General features: G+C 33.9%; 1 protein-coding gene across 2 annotated transcripts in view; it reads right to left on the bottom strand.

The window, feature by feature from the left end:
- Positions 1-1,808: 1,808 nt before the first annotated feature.
- LOC145284855 (uncharacterized protein C15orf61-like) overlaps positions 1,809-13,360 on the bottom strand; it is a 29,372-nt gene continuing 17,820 nt past the window's right edge. For both annotated transcript variants that reach the window (XM_080133851.1, XM_080133852.1), the window contains exon 3: positions 1,809-12,497. In XM_080133851.1, the coding sequence (XP_079989977.1) occupies positions 12,370-12,497 (128 nt within the window). In that variant the 3' untranslated portion in view covers positions 1,809-12,369. The remainder of the gene's footprint in view (positions 12,498-13,360) is intronic.

Genomic DNA, 13,360 nt, shown 5'->3' with positions numbered 1-13,360 from the left:
TCTGACAACTCCCACCCCAACTTGTAAATTGCCACTGTTGGATATTGGCAGACGACCTCGGGAAAAGAAATATTAAATGGGTTACACACAAGCAAATGGATTCCATGTGTGGAATGTGTGAGTTTCCGCCATTGTCTATTGGAATGCATAATTTGACCCAGAAGTATGTGAGAGGATATCAGTCAAAAGACTGAAACAATAGACAATGGAAAATATTAAACATTCCAATGGGAAAAGAATGTTTATATAAATCACCACAAAAAGAAAGCAGGGTAGTCGGCCAGAGATAGAGCAAAGATTTCGTCATTGCCAGCATCCACACCCACATACTCCTTCAGAAATCTCAAAACACCTGTCATAACTTTAAATCCAAAGCTGATTGTCAGTGTAAAATTAAAACAATATATTTTTTTATAGATCAACTGTGTTGTTTTACTTGCTGTCGGTGTGTCTATATCACTGGACCAGTGACAAAAGTAGTTTTAGCAATTATATAAACTGGAAAACTAATTTTGAACAACCGGCAGCAGCAAATACATAATACTACTCCAAAAAGTTCTAACAAAATAGCAGATACAAGTTTTGTTTATGACAAAAAATAAGAGAATCATTTAATTTTAAGAGCTTATGCTGCTTTGCTTCTGTTCGATTTCAATGAACTTTTGTTAATATTCTATCTTTCATATGAAATGAATTAGGCAGTTCTTTTACAGGTCATAACAAAAGCATTTAGATGAAACCATATGTGGCCAATTAATTATTAGCTTGTAATCAAGGATGTAAAACTACAATAGGAAAATGTGGGGGCTGGAGGATTAGTGTTAGCACTAGAACTGTGCTCCTCCACCACCCTCACTCCCAGTCTATTATATGAACCCCTCCATTTACTAGAACTTATTTTAAACTCTGTCAAGGCAGGATAAGCTGCTTTTAGCAGCTCCTGCTCAGATGTCGCAACAGTACACCATCATTGGCTGTACCTGGCTTGTTATATAGGTAGAGAATTGCATCAGTAGTGAGATATCTACTGGAGCGGTAGAAGGATCCTATCATTTTTCCAGCGGCCTTAGCATTTTCTTGTTTAGGGGGTCAGACATTTTCTGATATTTGGCAAGTTCCGTTTCTAGATTTTATGGTTCATTCCGTCAACTGTCTCCAAATTCCACTCTGTGTGGTATTTTCTAATCACTTTCTTACACGTTTTTTCTGACTCGTCAATCTTCTCGTGTTTCAAGACATTCATGCTCGTGTGAAAGAAGATGAATGCTCCAGCATAACTAATTCGTACTGGGTAATGATTTCAGCAAATCCTCAAACCAAATCTGTTAGTTTTGCTGAGATTACACATTTCACATATATCTAATCACTGACCTGCCAATGTTATATACTAGGGACCCTACATTGGTAAGGATTAAATTAGCTAGTGTGAATTTTAACAAGGTCACACTGAGTGCATTATAACCCAGATCTGCAAAACAGAATTGTTCTCAGGGTTGAATGAGAAACAGATGATGTAAAGATGAAAGGGGGAGGGCAGAGGTCGAATACCATAGACAGAATAGAGAGATGATGACGAATGACGTCACGTTTTTGAGAAAACTAAGGTCTTCAGATCAGTCTCTCCAGGAAGCTGTGTAAACGAGACATGGACAATAATGTAGAAATAATCTAAGTTAAGAATGTTACTTTGAGGTCTCTATCAGTTTTTGTCACTCATTGTAACGTAATCTGCAGACCCAACATACGTTGTGTGAAGTTTCAGCTGCAAAGGAGATCAAGACAAAGAATAGGAAATAACTCCAACTCACTTGTTTGTAGCAAGAACATTTATTTAGTCTATTCTCTCCAAATAAAACCTTGAAGAAAACTCAACAAACGTCTCCTTGTGTATTTCATGCGTGAAAAGTTGTCTTAGGTAAGCAAGTGAGATGGTTGATGGCTGTCCATGAAATCAAAGAAAAACAGTGACAATGAAGAAAATAAAAAACATGTTTAAAGACTTATTTTTTGTTATGAAAATATTGTATCGACACAATTCATAATCATCGAAAATCAGAAAATTCTCCAATTTTTTCACATTATTTTTTGATAATTTTAGAAAACGTTTTTATGCTTCAAGTATTTTATATCTTCAAATATTTATTCATGTTTTTTTGGTTTGTTTGTTTTGTAGAAGAAAATTTATTTTTGTTTTTGATTTTGCAGAACATAATTGAGATTTGCAAAGGAAAAGGAAAAAAAAACATACAAACAAACAATAATATCAATGTTTGATGCATTTTTGGTCAGGAAGCCAGTATCTTCAGACAGCCTAATCCAGTAGCACCAGATGCCCTAACAAGTATTAGCACTCCAGGCTAAAGTTGATCTGGGAGCAATGGTAACTAAGAAGCAACACATTCCCAATGGAGCACTCACCACTAAATATCTTAAGGTTGTAGTCAGGATCACATTCAATTTTGATTAAATCAAAACATGGTATGTTTTACTACTTGTATCTACAAGTGTCACTAACTTTTTTTTTGCTTAAAAAAAATTGTTTTTTAATATGAAATGAATAAAGCAATTCTTTACATGTCATAACAATAGCATTTAAATGAAACCATATGTGGCCAATTCATAGCTTGTAATCAAGGATATGAAAATAGAATGAGAGGGGGTGGGGGATCAGTGCAAGCACTAGGGACTTGTTCCTCCCAACCTATCATATGAGCCCCTCTTTCTTCTCCTCTAGGTTACTATTTATAAACAAACTTTTTCTTTCTTCCTTCGTCTTTTATTCATTCAACATCTCTTTTCCTTTGTTCAGGGATCAGACGTAGGGAGTTAAGAAGTGAGATATCTAGTCATAATACGTTTAAATTTCTTCATGTCAATACAGTCAGGAAAGCAGGAAACAGGGAGGCAATTCCAAAGTCTAGCAGTTCACGAGAAGAAACTATTCTGGCATCCAAGGACCTATACAGTGAAGGGGTGTGATTTTTCTGCTTGTTCAGTTACTTGGGAATATTTACATTGAGGGGGACACAAATGTTAGAAGTTTGTCAGAGCATAGGTCATAAACATTTTTTTTAAAATGATTAATGGGAAATCGTAGGTATTACAAGGCTGATCTCGCAAATTTGAATTGCTGAATTATCTCCCTTTTGTCTTTTCAAAATGATGATGTGAGACAGTTTCTCTTCACTTACTCATACAATTTCATTTTCTTAGTTAAAAAGCGAAAACTACTTGAATTTACATAATTTTCGGAATATAACATTTTTGTTCTGCCAAGGATATCATACAGATTTTGTTTTATTTAAATTTGTTTTTTTTTACTATGCAAAAGATATATCAGGCGTTTTTGTCTCGTTAGAAGAAAAGCTGTGTTCTCTGTCATTGTTTTTGTTACATGTAGTAGCCTGCCAGAGGTAACGATGAATATTCAGCTGAAAGTCACTTAAAACATTCAGACGAGATGCACATGTACACATCTTGCATAATCAAGCAGACACACCGGTTATTGTTAGATCACTAAAGTTAAGCAACATTGAGCCTGGTCTGTATAAGATGGGTGACCATTTGCGAATACCAGATAGCGTATGTAAGAATGCTGTCATCTTCCTTGGGAACTTTTGTCATTACTAACCAGCTTTACTTACCACTGCTGACAAAGGGAAGAGTATATCAGGCATGTGTGGATGCAGTGTGATCTATGGAAGTAAAATCTAACCAGTGTAGGTTGAGGACATGCGTTGCATGGAGAAAAATGTGAGGATACATCGGCTGTGTAATGCGGGTCTTAAAGACAGGCTTAATTCTGATGACCTCAAAGGAAGATGAAATCTAGACAGTATAGGAGAGTTGTGCAAAAGAATAGACTTTGATGCTATGGTCATGTTAAAAGAATGGATGAGAGATGCTGAGTTAGTAGAAGTATAACAGTTAAGATAGCAGCTCCAGTTAAGAAGGGAAGGCCAGTAAAACATGAAATAAAGGGATAACAAGCCACGCATGCATGGTCCCCCTCTGGTGCTGCATGCGAGACGAGGCCACAAAAAAAAAAAGTGAAGAAATAATAAATGTGAGAAGTGTAAACGGCCAATGTTGTCTTCACATTTTCGCCAAGTTTCAGAAAAATCTAATGGATGGGGCAAAAGTTATGTCATTTTTTGCAATTTTGGGGCATTTGTGACCCCCTTTTGAGCTCCTGGGAACGCCAAATCCCAGTAAAAAAAAAAAAAAAAAAAATTTTTTAACTCGACAAACGGTGCAGTTTCATACCTTGAGACATATATTTGAATTCAGCACCATGGAAAAACCACCATATAGACACACATATCAAGTTTTTGGGTAATGAAAAAAGAGCTCCAAAGAGGCATATTTTTTTTAACCCTAAAAGTCCCAGGGATGCAAACCAGAATTTTGTCAGGATCACCTATACTGAATTTATATTAAGAACAATGAGCTCCACATTTTGGCCAAGTTTCAGAAAAATCTAATGGATGGATCAAACGCTATGAGGCAAAATGTTTTTTTTTTTTTTTTTTTTTTTTTGCCATTTTCGAGCATTTTTGACCTCTTTTGAGCCCCCGGAGATGCAATGGGAATTTTTGCAAAAATATTTTTCTAATGTGCACATCTATTTAATGAAATACAATTTGTGGCAAAATTTTAGGAAAAAAAAAAAAAAATAAATAATGGACAGTTAGATAACTGTCCATTATTTATTTTTTTTTTTTTTCCTAAAATTGTCAATTGTCTGGACTAACGGACACCACTGAAAACATAGGTCCCTCTCCAATAAATCCGGGGACCAATATTCGACTGAACTCCAACCTATGGTTCTCTCTTGCTAAACTTTTACAAAAAGCAGTTGACTATCTACAGCCATTATAACAATTTCTCCCACTATCTCTGCCTAAATCTAAATGAAGATGCCATGAACAAAGCTTCTTTCCCAGAACTGCCTGCCTGTGGAACACTGTTCCACTGTCCTACTTCCCAGCTGAATACAACATGGTAACCTTCAAATCCAATGTAAACAAGTTCTTGTGGAGCCGACCCCATAAATAATCAAATTCTACCCAATTTACACTATTAACGATTACTACACTAACACCTTATATTCATTAACCTTTATCCTCAAGTGGGCTTCATGACCTTGGTAAGTGTTGACTCCCAAGTATATGAATACAAAAAAAAAAAAAACATTCACTTAGGATTGTGGACATCTCTCAGCCTCCATTCTCATCTAACACGTTGAAATAATGTGAAAACTTTAAAGATTGCATTTTAAAGGTTGCCAGCATTAAAAATAAAATAAAAATAATTGATAACTTTTTTTTTTACATAAACAGATTTAATTAAAAAATGTAAAAAACAATTGCTTAAAGAAAATTGATGAAAAAAGAATTCATTAAATAAACAGAATATCTTTTCAAAAAATAAATGAAAAAAAAAAAACAAAAAAAAAACAAACAAACATAAAAACAAGTCCATGTTTTTGCTTAAATATTTTAAAAATTTATTTATATTTGTATATAAAAAGAAAAGAAACAGTTTAAATGACAATGAAAATTCCAAACATGAAATAAATTGCGGAGAAAAATAATGAATTTAAATTTAAGGGGGAAAAAAAAAAATATCTACTGCTGTTACAATATCTAGATCCAAAAACCATTTTATCCCCCCCCCTTTTTTTTATAGAGGGAGAATCAAACATTTTGCAGTTTTCACATCCATGCTAATTAATGGCGTACATATCACATGACCAAAATGGATTGGACTGTGAAATGTTAACGGCTGTGATTAGTAGTTTGTGTGTTGTCATATTGTGCATCTTTTAAATGTGTGCGGGTTTTACAAGCCTCACAGAAAAGCAGTGTATCTTTTAAGAGTTCAAACTGGGCCATAATGCTACAGAGAACCGAAAAACATTTGTGCGAATGATAACGAAAGTCGATCATAGTACAGTAACCAAACAGTTCAAGAAATTTTGCTCATGTTGCAAGAACCCTGATTATCAAGCAAGCCTGCAAGTGTGTATTCCTGAAATCATTCTCCAAGCTATGAAAGTCAAATACAAGTAACACTCAGATTATTAGAAGAGCTTGGCATATCACATTGCAATGTGATTAGTAGCGCTAGGACAACAGCATATTCTTTTCATTGTTTTGACTATTGAGTATATATCAGACACAGACAATCAACCGAGAACCACATCTCTCTATATAAAAGCATATAAGATATCAATGGATACACACTCAAGAGTCAAAACAATGAAAAGAATATGCTGTTGTCCTAGCTCTAGTGATTAGTCACCTTCATCCCTAAGATTTTGACTCAATTGAAAGGAGAGGACAACAATTTTGTTTTATTTGAAAAATACATTTAAATGTTGTGTGGGGCTGTATCAGGCAATGATGATCAATATAACCAGGTTCAAAAGTTGAGGTTCTACAACATCTAACCCTTTCATCTTCAGCGTTTTAAATGAGGTGTGAGCTTTCATGTCAATCTTGTCCCATCGCTGCAATGTTGCATCCTTGTGCCCGTTTTAAAATTACTTTAATACAATCTTTTCTGACGGAAATCTCCCCACCCCTTGATTAACCAGCAAAATTCCACCCCTTCACTGTAAAAGTCCCTAGATGCTAGAAGGCCTTCTATTCTATTAGTTTCTTTCGTCAGGTTGCTAGACTTTAATTCCCTTCCGGTTTCTTATTTTCCTGACTGTACTAACATGTTTAAACTTAAATGTAATGCAATCTCGCTTATCAACTCCCTACATAATACCCCTATATACATGGTTCCAAATAGCAACCCTTTACCTCTAAGAGACAATATGATTGGTTGGGGGGGGGGGCGAATAAGAAAAAAAAAAAAATCCAAATACAGAAAGATAGTAGCTCTACAACTTTGCAAATACACATATTAGCAAGCCACATTGCCTGGTCGTAAAATAGGCTCAAGATATTTTAATTTTATACAGATTTTGTATCTATTATACAAGTAATTCTCTATTGATTATCATATCGTACCAACTATATATTGTAATTTCAAAAGTTAAAAACAAAAATGACTTGGGTGCCATCCGCAAAACATAGCTCTTCAACATTATTCATTACCATCTGAGCTAAATTTATATGCATATCAAAACTTATAAAATTAATGCAGTTAAATGTATAAATGTATATTTGTGCATGCGTAAAAGATACATGTTTAGTTGACTTACACTTGCCAAATTCCAATTTTGACTCCTTAGCAGCTATTTTTACCAGTTAAAAACAAATCTAATTTGTTCTACAGGTCCAAATCCCCTATATATCAAGTTTCATGTATTTTGGTAGAGACTGTTCTGCACACACATACAAGGATTATATATATATATATTTTCAAACTATCTCTTCTGAAACAAAAAGTTCCAGAGCAGTGCTATGGGCCTCAACTGATTGGATATTTTATGAGCCGCTCTTTTATGGATCTTTAGCCAGTTAAAATAGTTTCTAAGGGTCAAAAAAAAAAAAAAAAAAAAAAAAAAATACATTTTGTACATTCATCTTGGTTTATTTTTTATCAGTTCATATGAGTGTCACGTTAGTACAGTAGTACCTATTTACTATGCCTCCCCACGGGACAGAGTTAGACACCAGGGTCGTTTTTTAACGTGGAGAAAAGGTACAAAAATAAAAATTGTCTCAGTCGTGAAGGATTTCTCCTCCACCGAAAGAGAACAAGAAAATGAAGTGCAGCATCTGAAGAACAGATGGTATTTATTTGCTCCCCCACCGAGCAAATTAGGCACAAGGCCGATTTTTAATGTGAGGAGTGAAGAGAGGGGGAAGGGAAAAAGGGACCAGCTCCCGAGAGGTGGGAAATGGGAGCTGGTTAAAGGTCAGGCATGTGGGGTTGCCCCCACATCTGGTCTTTGCTAGTCATAGCTTGCAGTATCTGCCGGAACAGATACTACACTTTGATCTTGTCCCGAAGGCCAACTACCTTTAAATCAGGGTGAGTGTCACGTTAGTACAGTAGTAACATCACCAGCTTTGAATGCTACAGTTTTGCTTTCGGTTTCGATTCTAGCTGATGGCACCCTAATACTTTTTTTTTTTTTTTTTTTTTTACTTTTGAAGTCATGACTATAATAATATATATGGAATCGGAACAAATTAAAATATCATAATTAAGCACATTTTACAACCGGGCAAAGCTGGGCATCCCTCTGTTAGTACAACATAAATTTATGCTTTCACTCTCCTTAGTATTTAACTACAGAGTATAGCATTTGGGTTTGAATTACTATGACCATTTCAGGTGTTTGGAGAGATTATGCACTGTATGATGGCCCATTCACGAGCCTCCTGCGTCTAACCATGACGTAACTCTTGGCTATCTAGAATCAAGAATTTCATCCTGCTTTAATGGATCTGCAAATAATTTGGAAGTTGTTGTGTGCCTCCTAGCAGGCATCTCTTATCTCTCTCTTCTTAGGATCTGGAGAAGAGAAAAATATTTATAAAAAAAAAAAAATAAAATAAAATTTTTTTTTTTTTTTTTTTTACACTCATGAGATTAGAGTATTCACATAATAGTTGATATATAAGAAGAGAGTATAATTTTTACTATTATAAAAACTGGTATTCTTTTCCCTCCTGACAGGCTTTCACAACATCAAATGAGAGAATCTACTCACATACAAGGACAAAACATCAAACTTTTCAAGCATGCTTAACTGAAGTTGAAATAAAAAGGTCAAACCACTTATCTGAGAAATGCTGTTTGCTGACAATACAGCTTTGACAAGAGCACCTGTAAACCTTCATGGATGATTTTACTGAATGGATTTATTTACCTCCCACAGTGAAAAATGTGAGAAAGATCAGAAAGTGGAATTGAAAAATCAGCGCCCCAGAGAAGAAATACTCTGATTCTGCAAAAGATGCATTGACAGCTCTGTCAGCATTCCCCAGTAGAGATATGTGAAGCAATTAGCATGAAACTAACCCCTTCTCTAAGAGAAGATCAATCCTGGGAGGGTGGACCGCCTAGAAATGCACAGGACCAGCTTCATACTGCAATCAACAGGAAACAGGGCATTACAGGAATGGTCTAGATCAGGGTTTACCAACGGGGTTCGTATCACCCACCAGGGTTATTACGGGACTTCAGGTGGGCGATGGATATATTTATCGTATAGGGATCTGGTGAAAGAGCTTCTAATAACATTGCTAGGTGTTTATCAACCCATTTTCTTTGGGATTCACAATTCATGTGGAAATTAATTGTATCACACATATTTTAAATTAAAAAAAAAAAAAAAAAAAAAAAAAAAAAAAAAAATCAAACCATGTTGACAAATCTTCAGTTTTTCCTGAATCTGATTGATTTCTGATTCACATTTTCAACAAGTGTTTCTCAGTGAATGTGTCCTGGGAATAGAAACCGAATGGATGTTGTGAAACGTGGTGATCCAAGACTTTTTCTATCAAATATGGAACCAAACATTCCAAAACTTGTTGCTGATCATCAACAACAATCTGCACATTGATCGATGATTCTTTGGATTATTATTTTGATTTTTATTGATTATTCTATTAGCAATTTTAATTGATATTAGCAATGGTATGATATATATTAATTGACCCATTTGATTTATAGTTGCTATTGTTGCCATTTGATAGACAGTGTTAACAAAACTATGAATATTCAATCATTTTTTTTTTCACTTTAATTATGTACCACCACTAAAATTATTATGTAAGGATGCATGTAGAGGGGGAGGGTAGTAAGTATCCGAGTGTTCGGGAGGGGGGGGCGTTTGCAGAAAAAGGTTGGAAAACCCTGATCTAGATTGATTTTTGGAGCTTGAAAAAAAAAAAAAAAAAAAAAAAAAAAAAAAGGGAGGGGATTTAGGGCACTAGAACTTCTAGACATAATCAACATTTTCTCTCAATTCAGAGTGCCTTTTCTGGAGATCTTGGATTTTCTACACATTAAAAACTGACCATGTGTCTAACTACCCTTGTGGGGGAGGCAAATAAATGACTTTCGGTTAGATTATTATGCTACATTTTACAGTTGTTTCCCCTGAATTTTTTTTCATTAAACATTTAAAGTTGACTAGCATCAGAATTAACAGAGGGGGATAAAGGGAGATTGTTTTCACACTATTTCATCCATACTTTAGATTGCTAGTTTATTTAATAATTCTATAATTGTACAATATTTTTTGGAGATCTGTCTATCATGATATCAGATTTAAATAGTTTTAATATTAAAATTCGAAATACATTAAAGAAACAAAATGAACATTGATGATAATAGACACAAACGCAAAAAAACAAAACAAAAACAAACAAAGGCTGAAACTTAATTTCTGATGTAAGCAAAATGAATTTCATCAAGAATTGATGTAAAAAACATTTTTTTGCAAAGATTACAAGACAACTAAAAATGCTATAATTATCTCCCTTTATTAAGACTTCTCTGTAAAAAGAGAAAGAATTCGATGTTACTTTTGAATCTTATGATTTGATCATTTAATAACATTTTTAGGGGATTATTTATATCGAGATAAATTTTAAATATGGAGCTCAAAATAAAATAACAGGAAATCTTATGGATATACTAAACAGGTAAAAATAGTGTACAAAAAAAAAAAAAAATTAGGGAAAATAAATACAATTTTAGTAAAACTAAATTAATTTACTATTCAGAGTCAATAAAATTGAACGACCAAATTGCACTTTATATTAGTAGGGAAATAATCTCCTATGATGCATTGACATGAATATCATTCAAAGTTCATGAACTATCAATAGTAAATTAATTTGACTTAAAAAAAAAAAAAAAAAAAAAAAAAAAAAAAAAAATCAAAATCTTACTTTATAATTTTCTGAGATTTTTGGTGTACACTAATATTTTCAATATATCCATAAGTTTTCGTGTTATTTTGAACTGCCATATTTTGCAGGTACCTCAAGTATATATTTGTCTTTATAGAAAGCATTACTTTAAATGTGCAAGAAAAATAAAGAAAAGGAAAATCCTAAAAAGAAAAATACTTAGGATTCGGGCATTTAACAGATAACATTTTAAAAACCAATTCTTGTTTAGCATTTTTAACTTATAAAAGAAATAAAGAAATTTTTTTATTTATATATAACAAATAAATGACAAAAGTCTATATTCTAAATTTCACTGTTGACCATCTTACAATTTATTCCTTTTTTTAACATTGACATTCACACTTTTTGACAGCAACTGTTTCCTGGGTAAAAATCATTCACTTAATATCAATTAGTAAATCTATTCTGCCCTTAACTTCTCAAAAGAAATAGCAATTATTAATTGATTAAAATAAACTTGAAAAAAATAACAGGAAATGGAATTTCCTTTTATTTTTATTTATTCTTTTCTTGCAATTTTCAGATTTTGTAATCATGCTCAAATACATTTTCTTTTCTTTTAATGGATTGATAGTTTCAATTTCTCCTGAGGAGTTAAGGGCAGAATAAATTGATTGATTAATAATAAAGTGAATGATTTTGTGCTACGAAACAGTTGCTGTCAAGAATTGTGAATGTCAACTTACTTAACTGAATAAATTGTAAAATAGTCAACATCATGAAATTTAGAATATAGACTTATCATTTGTTATATACTCTGTAATTATATTGTGCTTCATAAATTAAGTATTGGTATAAAGAAAAGATAAAATAATTGGAAAAAAAAAAAAAAAAAATCATTTCCACAGAAATATTTTTTTACGGAAGGCAGCATTTCATGTATACAAGGGAAATAAATAATTTATACAAAGAAAAAGAAATGACTCATTTATTAAATCATCTTTTTTTGAAAAATAACTTTTTGTATTAAGCATCATTTTTTTAGTCATTTGACTAAGAATTGGATTTTTGAGTTTGATGAAAATAATTTAAAAAATAAACAATGCAAATACAAAGGTTTTGTAGAATGTAAAAAATGAAGACATAAAAAGCGACACCCAGAAAAAACCTTTTGTCATGAAGTCTTTTCGGCCTGCATGTCATTACTAACCAACTTGGAGAGTCGGCTGCAAGCTAGAGCATAGGCCTTACAGCCACAGTGGCACATTATAGCCACCAGGACTATAATGAGCATCAACAGGATGACCGTGGCCACAACACTGAGATGGTAGATTGGAGGAGAAGACATCTTGTTAGGGGATTCCTGGAGACACCACGTACCGCGAGTTTTGTAGCTGGCCAAGGGATTATGTATGATGGAGCTGAATAACAAAATGATGAGGATGTGAAGATTAGGATTAGGGTGTGGGTGCCGATTGATATCAGTTACTATGCAGCATCTTGAATTTGTCTTGCGGCTTTTAATCGAGTTACTTTAGTACATGGCATCTTTGTCTTCTTTGTTAAGGAAGTAGATTCTCACAACTCCTCGGGAAGTTTCCACGTCTTCATGGCAACTGACTAACATCCAGCAAGCGACACCATAAGCCAACGTCGGGAGTCCTAGTGAGCACAAGAAAACAGATTGTATTAAATAAAAATTTTTTGGTTCTTGTCCAGAATTTTCATTATATTAAAATAAATAAATAATAAAAAAAGAATTGTATGACTTATGTGTCCTATCATATTCCAAAAATCAAACTGATTAAGTAGTTATAATTTTAAATAAGAAAATCAAATCTTATGGCTAAATGACAAGCGATGATATTTTTTGCTTGATTGCCATCTTCAAAATAATCTCAAGAAACAAGGGAGAATTCAAACTTTTTTTTTTTAACATGTAGGTCACCACTTATTAAGGTCCGGAAGCCACTCGGGGATAAGGGTTAGTATAGTAGTAATCGTTAGTATTGGAGATTTGATAAAGCGTCTTAAGGGGGCGATTCATCAGGAATTTTTTTATGTTGGACTTGAAGACATCCAAGTTGTAGTCAGGTGGGAAACAGGCAAACAGAAGAGTTCCACAGGCGTGCACTTCTGAGAAAGAAGCTTTGTTCATGGAATCTACATTTTGATTTAGGCACAGATAAAGAGTGGGGAAAATTACTGACAGTGGTTTCAGCTAGACGAGTGTTTTTCGTGAAAGATTAGCGAGGGGGACCAGAGATTGGAGCTCAGACGAGCACTTGCCATGGAAATAATGATAAAACAAAGACAGGCTTGCAATGTCTCCTGTGGGAGAGAGGTTGCATGAAGAGAAAAGGGCATCCCCCACTAAGCCCCGAAGTCTATTTTGTACACTGTCAAGGCAGGATAGGCTGTTTTTAGCAGCTCCAGCCCAGATTTGGCAGCAGTATTTCATCCTTGGACATACTTGGCTTTTATACAGATAGAGAATTGCATCAGTAGTGAGATATGTTCTGGAG

Source organism: Euprymna scolopes, chromosome 9 (assembly GCF_053919585.1).
Source record: "Euprymna scolopes isolate OS-2025 chromosome 9, ASM5391958v1, whole genome shotgun sequence".
NCBI lineage: Eukaryota > Metazoa > Mollusca > Cephalopoda > Sepiida > Sepiolidae > Euprymna > Euprymna scolopes.
Note: the sequence above shows the minus strand (reverse complement) of the source record. Positions and strands in the feature narration are given on the sequence as shown.